Genomic DNA, 27,390 nt, shown 5'->3' with positions numbered 1-27,390 from the left:
TTGCCCTACACAAAGCCATGACAGGCTGCTCTGGACCATGAAAAGTGTTGAGTCTCCTAGGGACTGCTCTCCAGCTGAGCACAGTTGGGGTTTTAAGAAGGTGGCTTTAGGAGTTGTCTATGCTGGCTCGGTGATAGCCAGGACTCCTTTCAAACTGAAATACTATTCCCCACCTGGGGGCAATCCCTCTGCCTTTGCAGCATTTGAATGGCTTCATTAGATTAGAGCAATGGGCACAGTATAGCTTTATGCAAGTGAAGCTCAAATGTACCCTGGTCATATAAACCAAATCCATGCAAATTTGGATTTGGGATTTTATTCTGCAGGTTGTTTTAATTTCATTTTAATTCACTTCTTTATCTTCTCCTTATAGGTCAGGCTGTTGTCACATCTCAGTTCTTCCTTTACAGCATCTCTTAAATCAGTCTTTCCCTCTTCATTCTTTCCAATGAGACCTTAGCCATGCCTTGGTCATCCTTGGCCATGACTCCTGCAACTTCCTCACTTCTCATAAGAACAAAAAATGGCCATGCCCTGTCAGACCAAAAGCCCATCCAGTCTAGTGTCCTATTTTCTGACAGTGGCCAGTGCCAGATGCTTCAGAGGGAAAGAACGGGACAAGCTAATGTGTTGAGTGATCCATTCCCTCTCATCCAGTCCCAGCTTCTGGCAGTCAAGGTTTTAGGGATGCCCAGAGCATGGGAGTGTGTCCCTAATCATGTTGGCAAATAGCTATTGCAGGACTTAGACTCCATGAACTTATCTAATTCTTTTTTGAACACAATTATACTTTTGGCCTTCACAGCATCTCCTAGAAATGAGTTCAACAGGTTGACTGAGCATTGTGTGAAGAAAGACTGCCTCTTTAAAAACCAACTTCTTCTTCATTTAATTAGGTAACCCACCTAGTTGCTTGTGTTATGTGAAGGGGGCAATAACACTTCCATAATTTGTTCCTTTCCAGACCATCCAGAAAGCTGTGGCAAAAGTCACCTTCCGCTCTGGCTATTCAGCCCACATCTCGACCCTGCTGGAACCCTTCACTAGGTTCTACAGTATTGTCATTGACTGATTGTTATTATTTGTTTAACTGATAATTTAAAGAAGTGCAATATTGACATTGACACTTGGGAGACACTGGCCCAGGATCATTAAAAAGGAGAGAATACACAATGGCCCCCCGCATTTTGAACTTGCCCATCAACAAGCTGAGGGGGACAAGAGGCACAGGAGGAAGAAGAAACTGTCTTTTGGTCATAGTCAACAGCCTTCTGCTGCACCTGGAAACATTTGTCCACAATGTAATATGGGGTGACCACATCGCAAATATGGGACACCGGCCTCCGGGGATGGAACAGGGATGGTGTCCCATGTCAGGGCTCCTGGCCAATGGAGGCTCCTCCTCCAGGTAAGGCACCAGGGATGGGGGCTCTGCAGCCTCCAATGGGGAGACACCAGGGCTGAAGAGGAGTGAAGGATGGGAGCTCCAGAACCCCCTGGTGGGTGGGTGTTCCAAAGCTGACATGTGGAGGGGCTTCCTGGCAGCATGACCTGCTTCCCCTAAGTGTAGTGCACCAGGGAACGATGCAGATGCCTGATTGTGAAGTTCGCCAGCAATGGGAGCTGCCATCATGAGGTGCCTGGGAATGGGGCAGCTGCCCCTGAGAGGAGGTCCCCTGCAGTAAGAGCTGCTTCCAGAAGGTGCAGAACTTCAGGGAACAGTGGAGGAGATCCCTGGCAGCAGAGGCTGCCACCCAAGACACAGGGTGCCAGGGAACCACCCTAGTGCTAGGTCTAAAGACCCATGATTCTTGACTTTATTGCCGCCAGGGCCCAAATGTTTACCATAATTGTTCACTTAGGCTATGTCTGCACTGTAGGTTTTTGTGACATTACTTATTTTGGTGTTCTAACGTCTAAATAAGTAATGTGGGAAGTTGCATTCACAACACTGTGAAAGGGAGTGTCCTCATTTACAGCCACAGGGCACTGCCGCATGCAAAAGGAGCCTTCACATGAGCCGGTAATAGGTGTGCTTTGTTCACACACATTCCTTTTTCACCTTGAAGGTAGGTGAGAGGGGTCGCAAAAGTCATCTGCAGAGCTGGAGTAATCATGCCGAGGGAAAAGCCCTGTTTGCTCAAATTATCCTGCTGGGCTGTGTGAACCCTTTTCTTTTCCCCAGAAAAAAGTTTTTTTTTTCTTAATACCCCTTCCTCCTCTCCCCTAGCCAATGTAGACAACTCCTTAGAATTGTGACTTTTTAATCCTAGGCTCTGTAGCTAGGGTATCTGCAAGCTTTCCATTTCCTTCCAGCTCAAGTAAGATACCGTTTCCCTTAGCTGTGTGCCTGAGTGGGATTTGGGACCTGCCAGGGCTCAGGTTTACAAAGGCACGCTACTGATGTCCCCATAGGGTTTGCCTACAAGTTGTGATACACCAGGCCTGCTACTGGTGAGCTAGAGGTTAGGTGTGCCTGTAGTCAGGCACAGAGTAGCAGCAATAATTAAACAGCAATAAAACCCACTAAATAAAAACATGTTAAACTACAGACAAGTTTAAAATAAGAAAACCTAACTAGCAGGAAATATCTGAAACAGGAAAATTGATACAATCTGCTCTGTGTTAACACATTACACTTATTATATTATTTTGAGTTGTCACCAAAAACGCCCACACAGATCCAACCAATGCATGCAGTCCATCAAATGGAAAACAACACATTTTACTCGGGGCCCTATCCTGCAAACATTTATGCACATAAATAGCCCTCTCCAATGGGATTACTCACGTAAAGTTACTCACGTACATAAGTATTTGCACAATTGGTGCCTTGTATTCTAAACTCCATAGTACAGGGAGTCTTTCTGAGTTGCCTTTTAGTGTAATGAACATCCCTGGCACTGTAGCAATAATAATAAATAATACCACTAAATAATTCTGTTTAACAAGGTTATATCAACATTGTTGCTCAGTTGGGTGATGAAGGACTGGAAGGTTGGGCTTCTGGTAAATACATTTGGGGTAAACCAGAGGATTATTCCTCTAGCCCAGTGGTGTCCAAAGGGGATGTAAGGGACCGCCACAGCCCCCACCCCCCAACAGGCACTGCCCCCTCAGCTGCTGACTCCCCTAGCCATGTGTCCCCCGCCCCTCGATCACTCATGGAAGCCACCCTGGAATGGCTGCAGCCGCACCACACGAGCTGTCCCAAACGTGGCTGGAGCCCCCCTGCGGCCGGAGGAGCCACCTCCGCCACGGCTGCCATGAGCTTGTCCCACCATGCGGAGTGGGGCATGCACGGAGTGGCTGGAGGGGTGCCCCACGTGTGCGCCTCCCCTGAGCTGCACCTCTCCACACCGCGCTGCCCCGTTGGCCGCACGCGGCGAATGGGGAGCGGATTGGACACCGCTGCTCTCGCCTTTTACCTTGAGGAACCAAAAAGCCAATCTGCTTAAGCCAGATACAGTAAACCCTCTGTTTAATGGACCCCGATATAACCAGCTTCGGAAATAACGGATGCTGTCTGCCAGCCCCCCTTGCCCCCCTAAATAAATGCTAGAGACTCACTAGAGCTGCTGTGGCTGGAGGAGCTGCCAGAATGGCTGGGGCTGGAGGGGCCACCACAGTGGCTGGTGCTACCGGGGCCAGAGGAAGGTGGGGGGGGCTGCAGTGGAGCACAGAAGCGCTCCTCCCCCAGCTCCATGTGCATGGGGCATGTCGGTGCTCGGCTGCTGCTTTCTGCAATGGCACTGAGAAGCAGCCATGGTGTCGGAGGCTGCTGCCCACTGGCAGGCTGGGGATGGTCACGCTCTACCTTCAGCTGGAGGCTCAGAGCCGGGGGCTGGAGGAGCCGCAGCGCTGAGAGCTGCAGGAGGTGGAAGGAGCCAGGCTGGCATTCAGCTCCTCTCCTTGTAATAGGGAGAGGGAGCTGGAGGTGTGAGGGGAAGAATGGGGCTGGAGTGGGGGGTAGGGAAGAGAGGGAGCAGAGGACAGGAGTGAGTGATTGGCTGGGAAGGCCAGTGCATTGTCATACAGTATAAGCATTTGGACATAACAGACTTTCGCATTAACGGACACCCCTTTCCTCATTAGTCTGTTAAACTGAGGGTTTACTGTATTAATGAGGCTATGTACAGAGTAAGCTACTCTTCAACGTAAGGATGGGAAAATATGGCCCATAGTCTAGGGTGACTGTTGGATTCTTCTCCTGGTCTGCATTTGTGCACTTTATAAAAGTAACACAGAATCTGTAGCTTGTAGGTTTGGATTTTTTTGTCTGAGTATCAGAGAGGTAGCCGAGTTGGTCTGTATCTTCAAAAACAACAAAAAGGCCTGTGGCACCTTAGAGACTAACAGACATTTTGGAGCATAAGTTTTTGTGGGCAAGGACCCGCTTTGTCAGATGCATGAGTGACCCACAAACTTGACATAATGCCAAGTGTGGTTCACAAGTCACAATCTGCATAAACTCACAGTCACAGTTATGACTGCATAACATCACACTGAATTAACTAATTCAGTACAGGCCTATATTTTGTACATGCAGTATTTTTAAGATGCTTGTCCTAATGTACTTGCATTCATATAAAAGTAATAAAGTGATTACAAAACAAGTGATTAGAACAAAATACTATTATTGGACATTATAATATTTTCATGTTAGGGATTCTCATTTTCTCCTTTATTTTGACTTGATTTGTGAACTAGCTAAGCTGCTTTTAGGGAATATACTTTTATGGGTTATAATCACCAATCAGCATCTTAGCCAATCTTATTTTAGGTGTCCCTTCAGTATCAGAAACCAGAAAGAAAAGGCACTGTTTACTTCCCACATTAATTAGTTCAAATCAAAATTAATATTCATTTTCAGAATTGGATGAAGCTCAGCAGCATGCCATGGCTGGTCTGTGTACAGGTTGCTTAATATTTAAGTGAAATTGAAAGCTACTGAGACAGGTGCGCCTAAATCACTTAAAACAGAAAAAGCAGTCATGTAGCACTTTAAAGACTAACAAAACAATTTATTAGGTGATGAGTTTTTGTGGGACAGACCCACTTATTCTGAAGAAGTGGGTCTGTCTCACAAAAGCTCATCATCTAATGAATTATTTTGTTAGTCTTTAAAGTGCTACATGACTGTATTTTTGTTTTGATAGAATACAGACTAACACGGCTACCTCTCTGTCACTAAATCACTTAAGCACTTGAAACTCAATCCTGTTTCATTGCTCATTATTTATACAGAAAATATTATTTCTGATAAATATGAACTTCTGTGACTTGTAGCAGAATTCAGATCTTTATATACTACAGTGCATCAGACAAGGGCAGCCCTGAGGCAGGAGTGGTGTTTGAGTTGCAGCACATCGGGTGTGGATGCAGGGAGTCATAGTATTGTTAGAGACAACTCTGAGGCACTTCATTTTTCTTTGGCTACCTTTGCTCCAGGGCGAGATTGGTAGGAATTTTTATTGTCTGTAGTGAATTTTATCTCCCCTCTTTATGAAGGTTCAGCTGTGTAGCTCAGCAGAAGTCATGGGTGTTCTCTTCCCCACCTGTCTTCGCCGAAGCTGTGCCTTTTACTCCTGTATACCTGGCCCAGTGGTTTGTGTTTTAATCTATGCAGGAGCTGAGGGTTGTGGGATTTTTTTTACTCCTCATTTGTCCTTTGTGTAGGTGTGTTATATAAGTTACAATCTAGCCCAAAGTCACCAGAGTTGTGTCTTTATTAGACAGATACCTATTTTTTCACCTGATATTTCCATCACTGTTATGTAAATCTACACTTTATTTGGCAACAAACCACAGCATCTACCCCATATTTAGCAGTCACACCCAAAGCTGTCACAATCAGAAGTGTCTCTAACCCCACTTATGGGATAATGAAGATGTCTTAAAAATGTTGCACATTTCTTGTCCTAACATAATAATGTGCTGTCAGGAGACTAACACACAATATTTTGTTTGAGTGTTGCTTTCTCAGATTTATGTGTTTCTTCTTCTCCTTTTAATGTTTCATTGGATCTGTGTGCAGAAATCAATATACAAATTTAGCTGCTCTCACTCTATCTTTTAGTGCACTGCAGGGGAGCAATCTTAGTGGAAATTGTATTGATCTCGGAAGACAGTGAAACAGCTAGAATAGCACAGCTTTCAAAGTAGAATGACAGTTCATTTGCTCTGAGTATCACATGCAGATTTAGTGGTAAATAGGCTACAAGTGGTCACAACAAAATACAATTACTGGACATTGTAATATTCTAAACGTATGTGACTATCTTTTTTTCATAAACATTCATTTGTTTTCCCAAAAGAGGACATTGCATAAAAGAATTATCAACACTTTAGCCCAAAGGTTTCAATCATCTTTTTAAAATCTTTTGGCTGTCACTCCCATTTTATATTTTCTTTCTTCAGAAAAATATATTTTAATAAATAAGAAGCAGTCCTGTAGCACCTTGAAGACTAACACATTTATTAGGTTATGAGCTTTCAGGTATAAGACCCACTTCCTCAGATTCTTACCCAGGAAAGCTCATGACCTAATAAATTAGTCTTCAAGGTGCTCCAGGATGGCTTTTTATTTGTGAAGTTACAGACTAACATGACTACCCCCTGAGGATATTTGTAGAGCTTGAAGATACTTTCAGAACTTGAGCATCACTATATCCATAGTCAGGTGAGGACCAGGACCTGCAAAGCTTACTAAAGACAACCATCCCATTCATGTCAATGGTATTGCTGCATTAGTAAAAAGAACTTGATTTCATCGTTAGTGGGAATGAGGAATAGCTTAATCTTGCTGGAAATAGAAGCATTCTGGTATGGTTCATTAAAACATCAGGGATGTACTAGACACACTGAGGAAATACTGAAATTGTACCAGATGCAATAACACATATACAGCCATATGCAGTCAATAGTAAAATAGCTGCATGCCAGAATCCTAAGAAAAAACATACAGCTGATTAAGTACATATTAGTTGCATATAACTATAACCCTAAAATGTATGGGGGCCACCAGATAAATGTACTGGAGCTCCGGCATGATGTTTTTCTGAGGATTAGAGATAAAATTTTTTTAAAAATATAGAGATTTTGAAAGTGTCAATTTTGGGGGACCAGCAGAAGACTTTTTTTAAGGGGTGAAAGGGTTTTCAGAAAGTGCAGAGAACTCACCTTCTGAAAATCATGCCCCTTTAGGTTATCTCAAGTCAGGAGCCTGAAAACCAAGACACCCAATATCTCTAGTCACTTTTGAAACTGTAGAGCAATTTGTGCAGGATTTCATGGTCTTCTGACAGATTTCATGTAGTTTCTGTAATGTTGAATATTATGTTTCTGGAGCATTTGGAGAAGCAATAATCTCTATGACTTTCTCTACACTTTCCAGATGACTGCATTATATAAAGAGTAAATAAATACCAGGAAGTTCAAAGAAAAATCAGCAATGAAAATTTAATGTATTGCTGGCTCCACGTGCTTACTCAATAACTTTGGTATAGCTTTGGTATTGGTAGAACTAATGTACTTTATCTCTAGTACCCTGGGCTAGCAGGATCAATTCCAGAGACATGTGAGTCTATAGAGATAGGCAGAGTCCCCTCAGCGGATTAACTGAATTTGACCAAATTTATGTTTCAGGAATTGTATTTAGAGTCAGCAGTATTCTATTGGCTATTAATTACAATTTGTAGGATCCAGATTGATTGTCTCTGGATCCTATTATCCCCTTGTTGAGCAGCTGATTGTGATTGATTCAGCAAAATGTGTTAAAGTCTGTAGTGAATGTCATGGACTTGTGGACCCAAAGGGACCATCACGATAACCTTATCTGACCTCGTGCACCTTGCAAGTTACAACACCTCACCCAGGCAAACCTGGAACCAGTGGTAGTGTTGGCGATGGACACACAGTGTTGGCGTGTCATTGTTTTAAGCCCAGTCCCTATGCCTGTGATAGATCCCAAGGTGTGGCAGAGTTACTGAAGTCCTCCAATCAGGATTTGAGGAATATGCAGGCTCAGCCCAGTGTTAAGGAAGCCAATGCACCAGTCCCCTTCCTGGGTTAAGCCCCACTGAAGGCAGACAGTGTGACAGCCACAACACAAAGCCCACTTGAGTGTTACAAGGTGGGAGGGAAGGGCAGGAAGGGAGCACCGCCTTGGGACTGTCCTACAGGGGGCGCAGCAGACACGTGCTCCCCAGCTTCCCTGGGGAGGCGGAGCTGGGCCAAGGGAGGGGCGGGGCGAGGGGTGGCAGCGCAGGAGCCGGACTCCTCCCCCGGCATAAAGTAGAGGTGCTGCGGACAGGCGGCTGCGGTGCTTTGGACAAGCCGCGGCTCGCTCGGGGCCGTCCTTCGCGCACCTCCGGCGCAGAGACTCGCCCAGCGGCAGCGCCGCCTGCGGGGCCGGGATCACTGCGCAGCGAGCAGCGCGGGCAGCAGCCGGAGCCCGGCCCGGGCGTGGGAACCCGGCTCCCGGAGTCGCCATGGAGCGCGGGGTGCTGCTGGCGCTGCTGCTGTGGCTGGGGACCCGAGCGGCTCCGGGTAAGCGGCGCGGGGCGGGGCAGCCGGGGCGCACGGGGAGCTCGCGTAGCCGGCGATGCGGGGCGCGGATGCTGCGCGCGGAGCTGGGCAGCCGCCGGCGGGAAGTGCCCGAGCTCCGGGGGGCAGGATGAGGGCCAACCCCGGGGGGCGCCCTTCATGGGCACAGGGCCCGATCCTGCTGCTGGGGGAGGCCACGGGAAGTTTGCCCACGTCCCCACAGCCGTTTGGAGCCGTAATCCGCAGGGGCTGGGCCAGGGAGAACAAACCGCTGGGAGATCCTGCTCCGTGCGAAGGGAATGGGAGATTGGCTCTTCCCCGCGCGCTTGTGTTTGCTGCTGACCTGGGGACGGTCCTCAGCTGGGGTGCATTGGGACAGGGGAGGGCAGGGGAGCCGTCCCCATTTACCGCTCCACCTCCGATCTGCCCTCGGGGCCATTATTGTTGTTAAAGAGCTTGGCCTTGGCCATGCGCCCCTCCTTCCCCTGCGCTCTCCAGAGGAAGAGCTCCCAGCTCAGGTGCTACAAAGGGCAGGGCACCCTGCTGGCTCCTCTCAGGAGAGATTAGGCAGGTGCGCAGGCTATCGCTTTCCCAGGAGAGGTTGGAGAGGCCCTGGAAGCTGATGAGCACGGCTGGTGTTAGAGCTCTGATTTCACCCCTGCATCTTTTGGGAGAAGGCTGGCCAAGTGTGGGGCAGTTCTGCCAAACTTCCCCAGGCCCAAAGCCAATGTTAAAGGAAAGAAACAAGTGGGAGTGCGGGAAGGGGACTCCTAGCCATGGAGAGCTAACAATATGCTGTGCAAGATGAAAAATGCAGCCAAGCCCTGCCACCCTGACCTAAACCAGAGTGGATGGAGTGGCTTAAAACAATCATTTATTCTCCATGCCATTGGCTGCGGAATATGTGGTACAAAATCCTTTAAATTCAGCATGATACACTCATGCTAGTCTCTGTCCTGTTAGCAGAAGTTGTAGAGACTACAACTATGCAAAGTAATGACAATTATACTGAGGTTAAGATCTTGGCAGAAACTAAACAGTAAATATATAGGAATGGCTTAGACATTAATGAGAATAATGCCCGTGTTTGAAGCAAAATAAGCATTTTGACTGTGATGGATATTAATGTGATACTGGACACTTGTAGGTTTACACAATAAATAATGGTATTTTATTGAGCCTCATGTTTGTATGTCAGGGGTTTTTAAAGTGCCTATATAACTTAGCAATGCATTTTCTTTTGGATTACTCTCCTTTGACATATGCATACAAGCAATTGTATTTTATAGTGTAATGTTACACCATGAAGACCAGCCATAGTTTGGTTAGTTTGACTGAGGCTAAGTATTCTTGATTAAATGGAGCCTATCTTTAGCTTAATTTTTAAGTCTTAACAAAATCAGCACTGAATGAGGAAAAAAATATTTCAGTTTTGGTACAGAATAGGCCCTCTCAGAGGTCCAGAAAGGCCCAGGCCACTTCCAGCTTTTGAGGCCCCTAAGCCGTAACAAAAATAAAAAATGATGACACATGAAATCAAATAAGGCACCAAAAAGATTGAGACATAATTTGAATATTTGAACATTGATAATCCAGAGTCTTTTTTGTGCAAATTCAATAATTATTGAGGGAAGTGTATACAAACAAGTTGCAAAACTTATCAACAGCCAAAAAATTAACGAGAGTTTAAATCTGAGGCCCCCTTTCAGGATGAGGCCAAGGCCTTCCTGGACCACCCTCTGATTGGCCCCAGTACAGAACACTTCTAGGGGCCACATTCTGCTCTTATTTATCTGTACACCGGTTTTGTTGAAGGCATTGGGAGCTATAGGCGTGCAGATGAGAACAGGATTTTGTACAGTTGAGATTTAATCCTGGGTTGCTTGACAGTTAGTTTAGATAAATCACAATTTGCGTTGCAGTAGAGAGACATACACAATAGATGTAGATTTGATTTTCCTTCTGAGTTAAAGTTTTTACTTTAATGGTGTCTTTCTACAGTAAGGTGCAATAGAAGTCAATTATCTGAAACCTATTGTCAATAGAGACTCTCCCGAGAAGAGGTTTGATAAAAATATAATGAAATTCTGGAAAATTATTGAAGCCTTCAGCTCTGTGATGACTTTACAGTCTTTGTTAACACCTCCAATTCTGTTAATCTGAACTGTCTCTCAGTTCAACTTTCTCGGGTCCTTCCCATACCTGGCATCATGCTGCTTTACAGTTATGGACTCTAAGAGTATCAGAAGTGTTGAAATAAGGAAAGAAGCAAAATGAGAAAATAAGGGTATAGAAGCAGTCCTATAACACCATAGGGACTAACCCATTTATTAGGTCATGAGCTTTAGCGGGCAAGACCCACTTCTTCAGATGAACAAAAGTTCATGACCTAATAAATGCATTGGCCTTTAAGGTGCAACAGGACTTAATGTTGTGTTTGAAGCTACAGACTAACCCGGCTACCCCTCAGAGTATAGAAGAAATTCCTGTTCATAATGAGGAAATAATTCTTGCAATTTAAAACATGTCAGAAGGGCCTGTCTGCTAGAAATTTTTGTTTAATTTTTGCACTGAGAGATTGCACGATTCATACTGTTGTGATGGGTGGCAAATGTAATAGGCCTAATTATTTAATGCATTACACAATGTAATTTTACTATATTCATTGCAGTCACACTGGTATAAAACTGGTTTCACACAATGGAGATTCAGACTCCATATCACACCCTCTGATTTTGCAGGTACTGGACTAGCTACATGTAGTTATGGAGACTAGTGTGTTTCTTGCAGTTAGTTAAAAGATTAATGAGATGTGTCCCAGTGTGCTAGTAACATCTCAGTTCATTTTCCTGTGTACGTTCGCTCATTGAGTCCTTGTTCATCAGTGTTGCCATTAGTTCTTCTGTTATGCAATTATTCCTTTTCGTCTAGCCGAGGTAGCGTTTCAGAACTTACTCAGATCTGCATACTCACCCTTTACTGACACAGAACTCCCAAAGGGATTGAGTATAGAAACAAATAGCAAAAACATCTCTTTGTGTTCTTGGAAAGATTGCGTCTCTGGGACAGGTACATCAGCAAATATTGGAAATGATCTTCAAGTTAAAATTGACATGAATATTCTCACGGAGTACAAAGGAACCCCTCAAGCCTTGGTTAATCAAGGCTTTTGGTAGGATCCTGCTTTCTTAGGGTTTCAGGCAGCAAAGGAAACACATTAGAAAATGTGATAAAGGAAAACAAGACTGGGTCAGATGACCTTGAATTCATGGTGCGCTACGCAGAATAACTCTTAGCAGAATTCATTAATCAGCAGCCTTGGCAAATTTATGCATTCAATTTATTATAAGAGTTTTCCCAAGGGAGTGAGATCATCAGATGAAGGTTCACTTTATTTCAATGTCCCATATCCTTTTGTTAGACCTTGAAGTTGGTAATGCAAAACAACAGGAACTCCACCCGAGCTTTATGAATTGCCGAGCTATTCTGCTAGCTTATGACCATCTGCCCATTCTTCCTGTTATGACAGAGCTCCTGAACTTCCAACTGGGATGTGTGAAAAGCAGGAGAACATTTAACACATTAAGCAAAGAGGTCAATTTAAAATATGCTCTATATACCTTTTTACAGTGCTTTTCTGATGGAATCGGATATGCTTTTGGCGCATTGATTTCTTAATTTTTTTTTTCCAGGCTTGTTTCTTTCTCCAGATCAACCAAGCCTTAGCGTACAAAAAGATATCCTTACAGTAACTGCAAATGAGACTCTAAATATTACCTGCAGGTAAGGGCAAGATTGGCCTGCATTATGATGATGACAGTGATTTATTAATTCATTTTATATAGTGGTGAAACTTTCCCTCTGCTCTCTCTCTCTTCTTGTCCTGCCCCCATCTCCTTCTTTATTGCAGGCCTTGGGCTGAGTAGTAGAGGGTTACATCACAAGGGCTGCGTCTACACGTGCACGCTACTTCGAAGTAGCGGCAGTAACTTCGAAATAGCGCCCGTCACGTCTACACGTGTTGGGCGCTATTTCGAAGTTGAAATCGACGTTAGGCGGCGAGACGTCGAAGTCGCTATCCCCATGAGCGGATGGGAATAGCGCCCTACTTCGACGTTCAACATCGAAGTAGGGACGTGTAGACGATCCGCGTCCCGCAACATCGAAATAGCGGGGTCCTCCATGGCGGCCATCAGCTGGGGGGTTGAGAGATACTCTCTCTCCAGCCCGTGCGGGGCTCTGTGGTCACCGTGGGCAGCAGCCCTTAGCCCAGGGCTTCTGGCTGCTGCTGCTGCAGCTGGGGGTCCGTGCTGCATATACAGGGTCTGCAACTAGTTGTTGGCTCTGTGTATCTTGCACTGTTTAATGAAAGTGTGTCTGGGAGGGGCCCTTTAAGGGAGCGGCTTGCTGTTGAGTCCGCCCCGTGACCCTGTCTGCAGCTGTGCCTGGCTCCCTTATTTCGATGTGTGCTACTTTGCCGTGTAGACGTTCCCTCGTTGTGCCTATTTCGATGTTGGGCTGAGCAACGTCGAAGTTGAACATCGACGTTGCCAGCCCTGGAGGACGTGTAGACGTTATTCATCGAAATAGCCTATTTCGATGTCGCAACATCGAAATAAGCTATTTCGAAGTTGGGTGCACGTGTAGACGTAGCCAAGGGGATTAAAGAACAAAATGAAAGCTATTGGTTAATCAAGGGACATTCTCAAGGGTCTAGTGCGTCAAGTGAGTTCAGGTAGTCCCTGGGTAGCCCTGACCACTCCCCTGTGTGGGGAAGATGGGGTACAAGCAGCAGGCCTTGGGGGGAGTATTCTGGGACATGGTAGAGTTTGTTGGGGGTATAGGAGAGCCTTAGTTACCTCAGTTGCTCCCCGTTTTTGGATTCTTAGTTTCATAAATGCTGAAATGAAGAAACTTTCTTGTAGCCAGAGGGGCCAACAGCCAACGGAGGCCCTGGGGAAAGGTGTAGGTGGGGCACTGTCTCCAAGGTGGCGGCCTCAGGGGGAAAGGGTAGAGCCTCAGATCGTCAGCCCTCAGCGCTACCCAGGCCATGGTGTCCCCCCCCTCCCAGCACTCTGCTGTGCACAGCAGCAGTCTGGCGCTCCAGTGGCAATTCAAAGGGGCCCAGGGCTCCAGCCACCACTGCTGCAACAGTAGGAGCTCCAGGCCTCTTTGAATTGCTGGGCCCTGGTGCATTTGCCCGCCTGGCCACCCCCATCAGTGGGTCTGCCTAGAGCTGTGCAGAAATGGGCATCTACCACTCATGGTTGGAGTCAATGTGTTTCCTAATGGTAACGGCTTAGGTTTGTCTAGTAGCAATTTGTCCTGAAGTTGTAACGGACCATTTGAGAATGAGCAGGAGTCCCGACATGAAGACAGCAAACCCTGTTAGCTCTTCTTGCCCTAATATGTCTCCTTCCTTTATTTGCTAGTGGTCAAAGAGCTGTGGAGTGGTGGCTGCCTCACAATCAGAGCGGTTCAGAGAAACATGTGGCAGTGACGGACTGCCGGGACGGCCCCTATTGTAAGATGCTCACTCTCGCAAGAGTAATAGGGAATGACACTGGGGACTACAAGTGCTTTTATAGAGACTCCCAGGCAACTACGAGCATTTATGTCTATGTTCAAGGTAGGTGGTTACAAGCTTCTTAGCCGGTTCCCACCTATCAATAAGACTAAAAAGAAACAATGATGCAAGAAACTGTTCCAAAAGCTTTGTTCTGTGGTAATGTGCATTGGATTTCCCGCAGAAAAACTTATCTGACAAATCCTGTGCATCAGGCTCAACATCTGTAGACTGGAAGCAGTCAGCTTGAGAAGTAAGCAGTTACCAGCCTACTTTTTTCCTCAAGGTTTTAAGGAAAACAAGCCTATAAATATACATCCGTTCTATGGGTGCCAGATCCTGCAGTTGTTCTTTCCACTGAACTCCAAATGAAGATTATGGTGATTCTCTGTAGGAAATAACTGCAGAAACTATCCCTTAAAGTATTGCTCCGTGGTTAAAATTGATTAAAACAGGAGAGGAAACTCTCATCCTCGCAACCAACAAAGTGGAGGAGGTCAGCCTTCCTTCTTGAGATGTCTCGCATTCCCCGTGTGATCATGCTATATATGTTATGCACCAGAAGGACATCTCATGATTTTTCACTACTTCCGTTTCCAGCCAAAATGTGGCAACCCATCTGTGCAAAAATATGTATACAAAAAGGCAGCCAAACTTAGCTGGGTGTCAAAAGCCAACTTTTTCTCTGGGTTTTGAGTGAAGAATTAGCACTGTTTTTTACGTTATCCCTATGAGTTCCATGCAGATTGAATCACACGTGCACATTTGCCTACATCATGTACATGCGTGTGGGTGGAACAGTACACATTGCAGCAGGCGAAACTTAGCATATATTTTAGTTGTGGTGGTAGGAACATTTTTTGATAGTAATCTGTGAGAGCTTTGATCCCAGCTTTTCTCACAGGCAGCTTTTGGAGATATTTATCAGGTGTGGTACAAATGATTACCTTAAGTTGTAAGTGATGCATTTGCACCATGTAAAAGATTACTTCATGCTGAGCTTCGCCTCCTGTCTTTCAGCTTCCAAATATTTAGTTACAGAGAGAAAGCAGTGCTACTCTATATACTATCAAAACAAAACAAAAAAAAAACAAAAAAAACCCAGTCAAGTAGCACTTTAAAGACTAACAAAATAATTTATTAGGTGAGCTTTCGTGGGACAGACCCACTTCTTCAGACCATAGCCAGACCAGAACAGACTCAATATTTAAGGCATGGAGAACCAGAAATAGTAATGAAGGTTGACAAATCACAAAAAAAATTATCAAGGTGAGCAAATCAGAGAGTAGAGGGCCGGCGGGTGGGAGTCAAGAATTAGATTAAGCTTAATCCTTAGTTTAAGAATTAGATTGGCTTAATCTAATTCTTGATTCCCCCCCTACCTCTCTACTCTCTGATTTGCTCACCCTGATAATTTTTTTTCTGATTTGTCAACCTTCATTACTATTTTTGGTTCTCCATGCCTTAAATATGGAGTGTTCTGGTCTGGCTATGGTCTGAAGAAGTGGGTCTGTCCCACGAAAGCTCACCTAATAAATTATTTTGTTAGTCTTTAACATGCTACTTTATTGCTCTTTTTTTCCAAATATTTGTGTGCCTGTAGCATTTCCGTCTGTCCTGCTGACCAGGCTGGCTTTAAAGTTAAAATTGGGACCAATTGCCTGATACTGAAATTCTCATCCTTATGAAATTAACATTCTATATGCAAATTTTTGTGTGGAACACCTACGCATCAGTGTGGTAGTTACCATAAGTAGGAAGGTCCCTGTTCCCATGATTAATAAAATCTGTATGTGCAGCAATAGCTTGATTTACTTCTACAAGCCCTGACCCACACATCAGTACTGGGATCTGAGCTGTTCGCATGCAGAACTGCTGTAAACTTCGGTGGAAGTTTCACACGTGGGAGAATTACAGGGTGCATTTGTATATGGTTAAAAACCGTACGTAGCATCTAACAGCACAATGTATAGCTCAAATCTGAAATTTTGTCTCCCTTACAGCTGTTGAACTTTGATGGGAAGTCCAGGCAGACTGAGATCTAAATTTTCGAGACTTGTGCAAACTTACATTCATGTAAAATGCATGTGGCTGCAACTGCAAATCTTTCAGTTCTGCATGCAGTTTAGGAAGCTGCCTGCACAGAAGGGCATTAGATCAAGCCCCTGAGTGTTTTCCCTGTTGATTATTTGGCATCCATTATCTGTGTACCCTTACACGCACATTTGTTACTAGAGTTTAAAGTCAGGATATTGAAAAGCTGATTGTTAAAAAATAAGTTTGTTTATAAAGCCACTTATATATTGTTGAGAATTTTAAAAAGAATTGACATTATTTTAAGGCAGTGTTTCTCAAACTAGTTTGGCCATGGAACAGTTTTGGGCTTGGAATATATTGACAGAACTCAGACAGGCTGGGTGCATGGAGGATTTCATATAAGAAAATTGCTGCACAGATGCTCAAAAGTTGAGTTGATGAAAGAGTTAGTTTATAAGATGTCTTTTATTTTATAAAGAGCTAAAAATAATGAGAAAATCATCTCAATGAACAACTGATGGCCTTCTGATAGGAGGACAGTTAGCAATTCTATAATTAAGCATAAAAATTAAAAATTAAGTATAAACCCCAAACAAAACATCAAAATAACAGCCAAAAGAAGGATGGCTAGTGGGGATCTTTTGTACAAAAATAGAAAGGATAAGAGGGTTTGAAAAGACCGTCCTTCTTTAAAGAAGAAGAAATGCAAAATGAATTTAGGAAAAATATTTTTAATTTTTGTGTTTTTTAAAAATGTGTTACTTTTACACATAAATACTGGAAAATAAAAATGAGTAACATCTGACATTTTTTAATGGGAAATGAGTTTCTTCATCCTTTGAGCACAATGCTGCTTAATATTAGGAATGATGCTGGAGGGTTGGATCCTCACATCAAGTGCAGCATCACATGATTTCTCTGAACATGACTCATGCAAAGATAATCCGAATCGACTCTGATTGTTTTGGCACTAGTTGCATAATAACAACTATACTATTTTGAATCCATTATAAATATTAGTATACCTACAATCTAAATACTATTCAAATCCCTCAGTATTTTGATACACGCATAATTTCATATTTAATATTTTGGAATGAAGAATATTGCTCGCATCAAATTTTTTCTTAGAACACCTATTTGCATTCTGCGGAACAACAGAGTTCCATGGAACACAGCTTGGGAAATGCTGTTTTAGGGGTTCTGAAGCACTTAGCTACTATAAGGAATGTAAGGATCCATTCCTGTAGTCCTTACGCCGGCAGGCATTGACTTAATTTGTATTTTTGCTTGAGTAAAGATTTCATGGTCAGGCACATGATTCCCAGAATTGTGTTGACACTATTAATGTGTATCTGGGCATGATGGTACTGTAAGAAGAGGAAGAGTTAAACTACACGATGGTGTTGATTTATGAGGTCTCCATTCACATATAAGAAAAACACAATCATTTTCCAGATAGGAAAGGAAAGAAAAATTGGAGAGAAAAAATAGCAAGTTGTGTCCTTTCCGAACCAAAAGATTATAACAAATGCAAATGATGTTGATTTACAAATCAAATGTTTTTCTAGATTACAGATCTCCATTTGTGACTTCAGTCAGTGACCAACTTGGTGTTATATACATTACTGGCAACAAAACAGTGGTGATTCCATGTCTTGGATCTATATCAAATCTCAATGTATCACTTTATGCGGTAAGAAATAAATGTCGATTCAACATTAATGCAAACTCTTAAAGAGGTATTCTTATCTTTGAAGTTTATGAAATTTACAAACAGAATGGGAAAATCATCACCATACTAACCAATGATACTGTGCTTCTCATGTAAACGTCTCTGAACTGCAAAGAGAACGTGGCCTGAATCAGTATGCCAAGACTGGATATATAATGTTGTAGTAAATAGTAGACTTGCAATTTTGAATTTGTTCAGTTTTGAAATTTAACCAAAAGTTTTACTGATCTTTTAAACAGAGGTATCCAGAAAAGATATTTGTTCCCGATGGAAAGTCAATTTCATGGGATAATAAAAAAGGCTTCACTATTCCCAGTAACCTGATCAACTATGCGGGCATGGTCTTCTGTGAAGCTAAAATAGATGATGAAAGCTACCAGTCTGTGATGTACATAGTTGTGGTTGTAGGTGAGCCAAAGATTACTCTCCACGTTCATTGTTGTAGGCAGTGCAATTTTGCTTGTGCCACATATTGAACAGTTACAATTGATTAGACTGTAGGTCAGGAATACTGAAAATACAGTTAACGCAAAGTGGTGTTTTCATATGTATTACTTTTGCGGGGGGGAGGGAACCACCTTAATTTAAAGGGGAAATGTTACTGTGTACAGTTTTGGTGGATCACTGGCATCTGTGCTTGAGATTTTAACTGCTCTGCACCGCTGGTGCTTTTTCCAGCATCTCTCCCCCTGCCTGTCGGTGGGCCTGGCCCCAAAGTATCACTAGCAGCTCAGGGAAGAAGAGAGACTTCTAGCTTGCTGTGAAGAGAATGTGGGAGTTTCAAGGGAGCACATCACACTAGAAATGCAAACCCTGGCCTGCCCCGAAGGAATTCTCATCAGCCTTCACACCAATGCCGGGGGTCTAACTGGGATGAATATGGCTCTGACACATTGAGGATATTGCTTATCCTGAACCAGGGGTAACGTGATGGCCCCCTCTTAGGCCATCACCCATGCTGAGACTGCAGTGGCCTCCTCCTGGACTGTTGACTACATTCCACCTCCGGGGTTGGTGGACCCATTCCCCCACCACCTGAGCCACGCTGTGATAGGGTGACCAACCGTCCCATATTGGGCAGAATGGTCCCGCATTCAGGATGCCAAGAAGGTGTCCCTATTTATTTTTTAAAAGGGATGAATTGTCACATATTTAGGTCCTCAAGGGCTGGGGGTGGGGCCAAGAGCACCCGCAGCCGCCGATTCCCTGGGGCTTTGGGCAGGGAGCTCCCGCGGCCGCCGCTTTGCCAGGCTGGGCAGGTGGGGCTGCCAGCTCCCAGGGCCTTGGTGCAGCCAGGAGGAGCCGCCCCTTTCCCCTGTATCTCCCTGTCCTGTATTTTGGGACAGGGGGACATGGTGGCCCTACTCTGTGGTATTGTGGCCTTGGCGAGGTAGGACCAGCTTATTCTCATCTAGGCCATGTCTCCATTAGCCCAAATCTTTGAAAAGGCCATGCAAATGGCCATTTCAAAGATTACTGATGAGGCGTTGAAATGCATATTTAGTGCCTCATTAGCATGCTGGCGGCCGTGGCTCTTCGAAATTGCTGCTTTTCGCTGCCATGCGCCTCATCCAGACGGGGGTCCTTTTCAAAAGGACTCTGCCAACTTCGAAATCCTTTTATTCCTGTCTGCTGATTTGCATGGCCATTTCAAAGAGTTGGGCTAGTGTAGACATAGCCCTAGAGTTAGAGATTCCCAAAGAGAGGAAGAAAAAAATAGGGAGTATCTTACCAGCCTATCTCCCTTTCAGTGCAGCAGTCTCCCCACAATTCATCATCCTGTGCCTGGTTTGGAGTCCTGTGGTATTTCTGGGTCTGGTTTGCCCTATTTTACACTTTTATCACAGACTTTGTGCCTTGGGCACTTTTGATCATGCCAGTTGTTGTTGGTAAAGTTCAGAGCACACCACCTGATGCCCACTTCTGGTCTATCATAGTTAGGGAGGGTTAGGGAGCTAGGCTCTGGCCCAAACAGCTCTCTCTGACTCTAGCTTACCACTATTGATGGCTCACCCTGCCAACTTCTTTTGCCTTTCTGTGTCTGACCTTGAGGGAGCTTCTGGCAAACAATCTGACAGTAACTCATTCGCATGGCATATGCTAAAACCTGAAAGTAGACTGTGTACATGCTTAAGACCTGCTGTATCTCAGCACAGTCTTTGGGCACCCTCGCCCTTTTCACCTCCATGAGCTGCACTTCTTGAAACTGGGTGCTTGCTTATCTCCCCGCTGCACTCAAGCTTCTGGGACTTCTGCTCTGTAGGTGTGACTCGGAAGGGAAAGAGTAAATGCCATTGGGAAAGCGGCAGCCTTATGTCATTCAGTAGCCTGTCATTTTTTATCCAACTCTTCTGCTTTTGCATCTGCCAGGGTACAAAATTTATGACTTGACTATGAACCCTCATCACCAAGTAGAGCTGGCAGTAGGGGAGAAGCTAGTTCTCAACTGTACTGTGAGGACGGAGCCAAATGTTGGAATCGACTTCAAATGGGATCACCCTTCTGTTAAGGTAAAACAACCATTGCCTTATACCGTGCCCTGAAAGAAGCAGCCTCTTGCTGGAAACACAAAAGGATGCTCTGGTGTTTTTAGCTTCCAAGGTTGTTTTAGCTCCCAAAGACACAATAAAAGTTCGGGTTAAACACTTGCCTGCTCCTCTGCAAATATGAACAAGGCAACGGATGATATATGAAGCGAAGGATTCACTAGCAAATATGACAAACAGCGTGGAGCAGACGTGCATTTGGGTTTTGCAGGGCCCCAGGACAGAGCAAGTGAGGGGCCCTCCCCACCCGTTTCATTTGCTGTAGCCCCCACTCTCCTCCACTGCTGTTCCTGCTGGGAACAGTTGTTGGGGCAGCGGCTTGCCACACTCTGCCTGGTGTTCCTGCTGGGGAGTGGGATTAAGGCATGGAGGGGGTGTGTTCCCTAGTCTCCATCAGGCAGAGCAGGGGAACCTTCCATTTCCCAGCCCCACAGCCAGCAGGAGTACTGAGCAGAGCAGGTCTGGGGTCCCCATTTTTCCAGGGCCTCCCAACTGGCCGGGGCTCTGCGGATGGTCACCACTGGCCCAGTGACTAATCTGCCCCTGGTGTGGAGCACTGGGGGGAAGAGATGGGGTGAACTGCTGCTCAGAGCTTTTCCTCTGTTACAGAGCAAGCGAGCTACAGTCAGAGACTTGAAAACACCCTCCGGGACTGAGCCGAAGAAGTTCATAAGTACGCTTACCATTGACCACGTGACCTTAAGTGATAGAGGCCACTATAACTGCACCGCATTCAGCGGCCTTATGATGAAGAAAAACAGCACATGTGTCATCGTCCATGGTATGGAATTCTCAGACTTAGTTCTGCTTATTTTTAGTTGGGGATTGACAGGATAGAATATGCATACGTTGAAAGCAGTTAGCTCCGTGATATGTCAAGCAAAACGTTCACAATGTGAACAGACTGCTCTGAAAATTCAGCCAGAGAGCTTCCAATGGTTCTGCAGGTTGCACCTCTGAAATCCAGTGCGCTCTCATCTGACAGCCTCCCTCATCTGGCATGACCATGGATGTTGCCAGATGAGAGAGTAGCGGCTGGTGCAAGAGCCTCTGCCTGCCCCACAGCAAGCACACGGGGGTGCCTCTGCTGGTCCACCGCTGTGTGCGGGTCAGGAGCCAGAGCATGTGCCAGACAAGAGCTCCTGCCGGTCCCACAGAAGCACAGGGACCAGGGCCAGAGCCCCCACCAGTCCCACAGCAGCTCAGGGCTGGGGCAGGAGCCCCATCACCTGGAAGCAGAGGCGGAGCCAGGAGCTCCTTCATACTCTGCAAGGCTTGGAGCTGGAGCTCCCTTCTGCTCCGTGGCAGCCAGAGGGGCAGGGTCTGTCTGGAGCCCCTTGTCAGCCTGGGCTGGGAGAAAGGCTGGAGTGGCAGCAGTCCCAGATCTCAGGGCTTTCTGCCTGCAGAAACCCTACACCTCCCTTCATCCAGCAAATTCTCTTGTCCAGGACCAGTCAGGTCCTGAGTATGCTTGATAAGTGGGGGTGCAACCTGTAATTGTTTTTGGTACATCTGTTACAGCTCAATGTTTTTCTGTTTATGTTAAACTTCTCTCTTGGGAGTTTATACGTGATTATCACTGAAAGCTGCTGAGAGTCCCTTTGTTTAATCGCTCCTTATGTGACACTGTGATTTTGAAACTGTATATGTAGGGTTAGATTCTGGCACATTTACTTGCACTGAATAGCATCTGACTCCAAATGTAGCTCCATCAATTCCAGTGTGGTTATCTGCGGTGAAAGGTGTCAGCTGTGTGAGTAAGAGGGGTGGTAGAATCTAGCCCTGGGCTTTCTGGATTCTGAAAATTTAATTCAGCTTTACTTTTGGTCATAAGGAAATGACTCAGAGGAAATGACTTTGGCCAAATCCTGCTATCCTTCCACAGTCATCAGTTAAAGGAAACTCCATTGACTGCAAAACCCCAACTTTTTTTTTGAATGAGTGAGAAAGAACTGCCGGTTTTGGTCCAACATGAACTGATGCAGCAACACTGCTAATTGTGGATATACTGTATGTCTTACACTGGGGCACTAAGGCTGGCTTGAAGTCATGATTTTCCGCATTCAGCACTTTGTCAGTTCAAGCCGACCAGAGTCATCAGAAGTGAAAAGGACCTAAGACGATGGAGGCCTTTTTACTACCAAGACAAGAACCAGTCCTCCTTCTCTGTTACAGCAGCATCAGACATTAAACTGATATATCCTATTTGATCTTAGCCAAAAAGCCAATCGTGCCATTGGGCTGATTATAATTTTGCTTTCCGTGGTTGCAGAAAAGTAGTGCAAATTGTTTCAGAATTGTGGGAAACCTCAAAGAGAGAGCTTCAGTCTCTTCCCAATTAAGTAACTATATCATGCACAGTTTTGAGTCCTGCCCTTAGCTGAAAGGGAAGAGTGGAGCCCCTTTTATCTGATTTTTCCCCATGTAAACCTTGGAGAGGTTGAAATAAGCTGTTGTGTTCCTGAACACATACTGTACTGCGTTCAATTTGCATTACTTGCTTTGTTAGACGGCGGCAGCAGCTAGAGAGGACGCAGCATTGAGGCTGAAAGTTGCTGTGTGGGTCTAAGAGCAGACTTGGGCTGTGCAGAGTCCCCTGGTAGCTGCATTACTTCACTTTTCTGTGCAAGGGGTGAGGGTGAAAGCATGGCTTTGGGAGAGGGGCTGAGTATCCTTGTGTGGTGCTGCTGTGTGTCCCTGTGTACCAGCGTGCAGGGGCAGTGGGGAGGGCCAGAGGCAATTTGGGGCTGGAAGAGCCACTGCTATGTGCTTCGCTGTCTCAGTGCTGAACCCCAATAGTTATGCTGGGCCCTGGGCTGAGACTTTAGCTCACGCATCATCCTACTGCAGGAGGCCATGCGGGTACCTGGACCTTGCATCCGCTGCTTTTCATCTACAGTTAAATACCAAAGCAAATGGGAGGCCATTTACTTTCCTGACAATATGGATAAGGCAATGTTTTGTTTCAAGTCCATCAATTAATTTCTTTCAGAAAAGCCTTTCATCCTACTGGAAAGAATGGGGTCTGTGGTGGAGACGAGAGTAGGAGACCACGTCAAAATCCCTGTGAGATTTACTGGGTATCCTCCCCCAGAAGCAAAATGGTAAGAGTCAGAATGTGATGCCTTGGAAACAAATGGTGGTATTTTATTGCAAGCTGGCTCACTAAAATAGTCAAGTTGTGTTGTATTTTCTTTAGGTATAAAAATGGAAAAGCCATCAGCACAAATCATACAATTAGACTTGGTTACACATTAACAATTACTGAGGCAAGTGAAAAGGATGCCGGGAATTACACCATTGTACTTACAAACCCCATTAACAAGGAGCAGCAGAGACATACCTTTAAGCTGGTTGTGAATGGTAAGTGAAATATGAACAGTGAACAGTACCTTTCCCTTTTTGTTGCGTATATGTGTGTGTGTGCGTGTGTAGTTTGCTAACCTTCCCTGAATTAAAATTCATGGGCAGAAGGAGCTGCAGAAGTTCTGTCTTTTAGAGCCCTATGCTGCCCTTGAGTTACGTACTAGCCACATTTAAATTTGGCAAAAAAGTACTAAAGAGTTGATTCAAAACCACCACGTCATGGGAATGCAGGAGAGGTGTTGCATGTCAAACCTGGCCTGCACCTTGCTTTGACCATCCACTGAAACTATCTCCAGCTTGCTCCTCATTCTGTATTTTACAACTCAGGAGGTTTCAGGTTTTCCTTGTTGTTAGATAAAAGGGCTTTTTGTTTTTAATTGTCTGTGTATTATTTCTTTGCCTCTGTGTCCTGGTCTTTTCCTGTCCTCTGTGTTCTCTCCTGCTGCTTTTGTTTCATGAGTCTTCCCCGTCATCCTCATCTGCCTCACCCATCCTTCCTGCTGCTGTCAGCTCTGTTCTGGCCACCCTCCCTTCCCTGCCTCCCCTCCCCCTGCTCCTCCTTCACTCTGTTCCTCAGGAAACATGCTTGCCAAGATGCTTCCAAAACAGTAGGTCTTCCGACAAGCAGCCCTGCTAAGTACAGTGGGGTTGAGGTGGGGGCATTGTGGGAAAGGGAGGCCAGTCACCTAATACTGGAAGTAATATAAATGACTTGGCTGGGGATGGGGATGGAAGGGAAGAGCCATTTGAAGGATAATTTAAAAGGCTGAGGAGTCGCAGTGAATAAGCTGCAGAGGGTTTGCTTAATGTTCGGCTTATGTCGAAGTTACTGCGGGGAGTCAGCACACCTCTTTGCTGCTTCTGCTCCCTCAGAGTTGAGGGCACTCAGCAACATGCAGGAGACTCTTGGACTCACCCAGGCTCAGACTCTGGAAGGCATATGAGGGGGGAGGATCACCCTGAGAGAGAAGGCCTGGTGAAAGAGGCTTTCTGCATTTCAGAACAAACTGCGCTCTTATTAAGAAGAGACAGCGGCAAAGGGCAAAGAAAGTCGCTCCTTTATCATGAGCTATGCATGTAACATGCAGGTTTTTCCCACAGTTCCACCTCAGATTGGGGAGAATGCTTTGTTGGCTCCCATTGATTCCTACAAGTATGCGACTACTCAAGTCCTCACCTGCACCGTCTATGCCATTCCAGCCCCAGTCAATATCCAATGGTACTGGCAGTTGGAGGAACAGTGTATGTTCCGACCGAAGTAAGTACAAGACGATGTGCCAGTTAATCTCTGTCACTTCATTTCAGTAACTAATCAGGGACTTTTTGAAGGGCTGTGCCCTGGTAGGTTTAACAGTGAGGCTCTTTATAAAACCATAAAGCTGCACAAAGACACTAGCCAGCCAACCCCCTGCATAGCACTTTGGCAGTGCAAAGGGGTTAGAGGTCCAATTTAACATGGAGATTCCTCAGCATAAAGGGATTGCCAGGATGGTGTCAAACCAGCGCAGTGGCTGTTGCAGCCCTGCAAAGGCGATGTGATCAAGGGGACATGACTGGAGCCACCTCTTTGCCTCTCCAAAATGACCCCTGAGGGTCACTGGCTGTAGGGCATAGATTAGAGCAGCTATAATACTGCTCAACTCATCTTGGGGATGGGCGAGCCACAGAGGGGGTGTAAAACCACCTTTTTCCTTCTCTTTGGATCTTACACTGTTGTAGGTCAGTCAGACTGGAGAATTGAGGGTCATTTTATACCCTGATTTAGCAAATCAGGTGTCAGGCACTTGAGAATCATGCACCATAACTGTTGCTGCTGGAGGACATCTGCAGACAAACCTCCCCATTTTGCTTCCAATTAAGTCAAGCTCTAACTTACTACACCAGATAGGCTCAATGTCAAACATGATCAAAATGAGCTAGATGTAGATAGCTCATTCGTATACACGAAAACTGCCATTCTGGGGTGGGGGGTGGGGTGTGAGGCTGGGGTGGGGTGGAGGCGGGGGTGGGGGACTGTTGGAGGAAGTCAGTTCCACAGGAAAAGGACTACCCACTGAAGAAACCCTACCACTTCTTTCTTGTGTTTGATGCTTTTTTGCTAACTTCTTGCCTCATTGTTGGATTCCAGACACATTTGTGGGTCCTTCAGGCAAACTTTGTTGGGCAACAGAAAGTACAAAAAGCACAGTGCAACACAGAGGAAATGTATTGTTACGGGCTTTGCAGTTCTTGGTGTTTTGTCTTATGCCAGTCGGCTGCTGAATAAGATGCCACTTGTTATCTGTGTGAAAGCAGAGCTCAGAGGAACTACACTCTAGCTAATGACAGAGCTCCTGACCAAGATACATGCAGTGTCCCTTATCTGGACCTAACATAGGTCCAGACTTCCTTTAAAAAAAAAGTATTCTGCTTTCTGGTTGTTTATAAAATAACTTCCAGGAGCGTCTTCTGGTGCCTGGTTATTTCCTACACAAGGGCCACTGTCCTAAAGAAATTCTTCTGAGGAGTCCAGTGATTTCTGTGTCTCTGTTTTCTTGAAATTAAATTCATTTGGATTGTCAATTTATGACTGGAGGTTGATTCCCAGAAATAGCTGCTTCCTTCCAAGGGCTGACCTGGGCAGATAAGTTAGACTATTTACCTCTAGCTCTTGAAATTCCTATTCTTAATAAGGATAAAAGTCTTGGAAGGTTGCAGACAACAATTACAAAGAAATGTTTTCAGGAACAGATACCACTTTTATAGTATGTCTGGCCATTGTTCCCTCTCTGAACATTCTTTCTAACCTGAACAAAAGATGGTCTCTCGAAGAGTTGAAATTTTTCTTACTTAAATGTATCTCTGTCTCTCTGTCTCAGTCAAGTTGGTCTGGGAATCAATCCTTATGCATGTAAGAGATGGAAAGACATCACAGACAGAAAAGGTGGAAATCGGATTGAAAGAATTAAAAATCAGTTTGTTACTATTGCTGGGAAAATGAAGGTGAGCTGATGTTCTTTTGTCTCAGTTAGGAGCGACCAGTTTTTGAGTCTTGTTCAGTCTTTCAAGCATTTTTGAACATTTACACATTAAAGGTGTTTAACCACAACAGGAAAAGTCATGGAGGTTAATCTGCAGAAGAAATGTGGGAACATATTGCCAATTTTGGTAGTATACAGCTGAAAAATACATATATACAAATCTATGTGCAATGCTGACAGGCCTGGGTTGCTGGCCCCAGGGACAGAACCTGGGAGTATAGGATCTAAAGCCCTGCACTCTACCACATGAGCTAAAGACCAGCTGGCTCTCAGCTGAGGCTGTAGAGCAGAGACTTCACTTAGTGCCTCTGGGTACTACATAAGCCTTAGTTAACAACTTGAAAGTTTGTCTCAAAGGTTTGCTTTTATTTCTCAGTGCTATCTACGCCAGGAAATAAAATGCAATAATTAATATCACATAATCCTCCAGTACGACCTGGGTACCAGAAACACCAGTGCTTTGTATTGTGTCTAGTTGTGTGGATATCTACAAGGCAGCCTACCCAGCTCTTGTGTGGGTTGGCTCATTTAAGCCCTTTGGCATGATTCCAAACGTGGTATGAAATTGTTTTG

At 45.1% G+C, this 27,390-nt stretch overlaps 1 protein-coding gene across 2 annotated transcripts in view; it reads left to right on the top strand.

Moving 5' to 3' along the window:
- Nucleotides 1-8,345: 8,345 nt before the first annotated feature.
- The window catches only part of KDR (kinase insert domain receptor), a 43,404-nt gene continuing 24,359 nt past the window's right edge, over nt 8,346-27,390 (top strand). For both annotated transcript variants that reach the window (XM_074992793.1, XM_074992792.1), the window contains exons 1-11: nt 8,346-8,550; nt 12,240-12,330; nt 13,980-14,176; nt 17,722-17,846; nt 18,125-18,293; nt 20,256-20,395; nt 21,041-21,212; nt 23,424-23,535; nt 23,631-23,794; nt 24,899-25,055; nt 26,656-26,779. In XM_074992793.1, coding sequence (XP_074848894.1) covers nt 8,493-8,550; nt 12,240-12,330; nt 13,980-14,176; nt 17,722-17,846; nt 18,125-18,293; nt 20,256-20,395; nt 21,041-21,212; nt 23,424-23,535; nt 23,631-23,794; nt 24,899-25,055; nt 26,656-26,779 — 1,509 coding nt within the window. In that variant the 5' untranslated portion in view covers nt 8,346-8,492. The remainder of the gene's footprint in view (nt 8,551-12,239; nt 12,331-13,979; nt 14,177-17,721; nt 17,847-18,124; nt 18,294-20,255; nt 20,396-21,040; nt 21,213-23,423; nt 23,536-23,630; nt 23,795-24,898; nt 25,056-26,655; nt 26,780-27,390) is intronic.

This window comes from Carettochelys insculpta, chromosome 4, assembly GCF_033958435.1.
Source record: "Carettochelys insculpta isolate YL-2023 chromosome 4, ASM3395843v1, whole genome shotgun sequence".
Lineage (NCBI taxonomy): Eukaryota > Metazoa > Chordata > Testudines > Carettochelyidae > Carettochelys > Carettochelys insculpta.
Note: the sequence above shows the minus strand (reverse complement) of the source record. Positions and strands in the feature narration are given on the sequence as shown.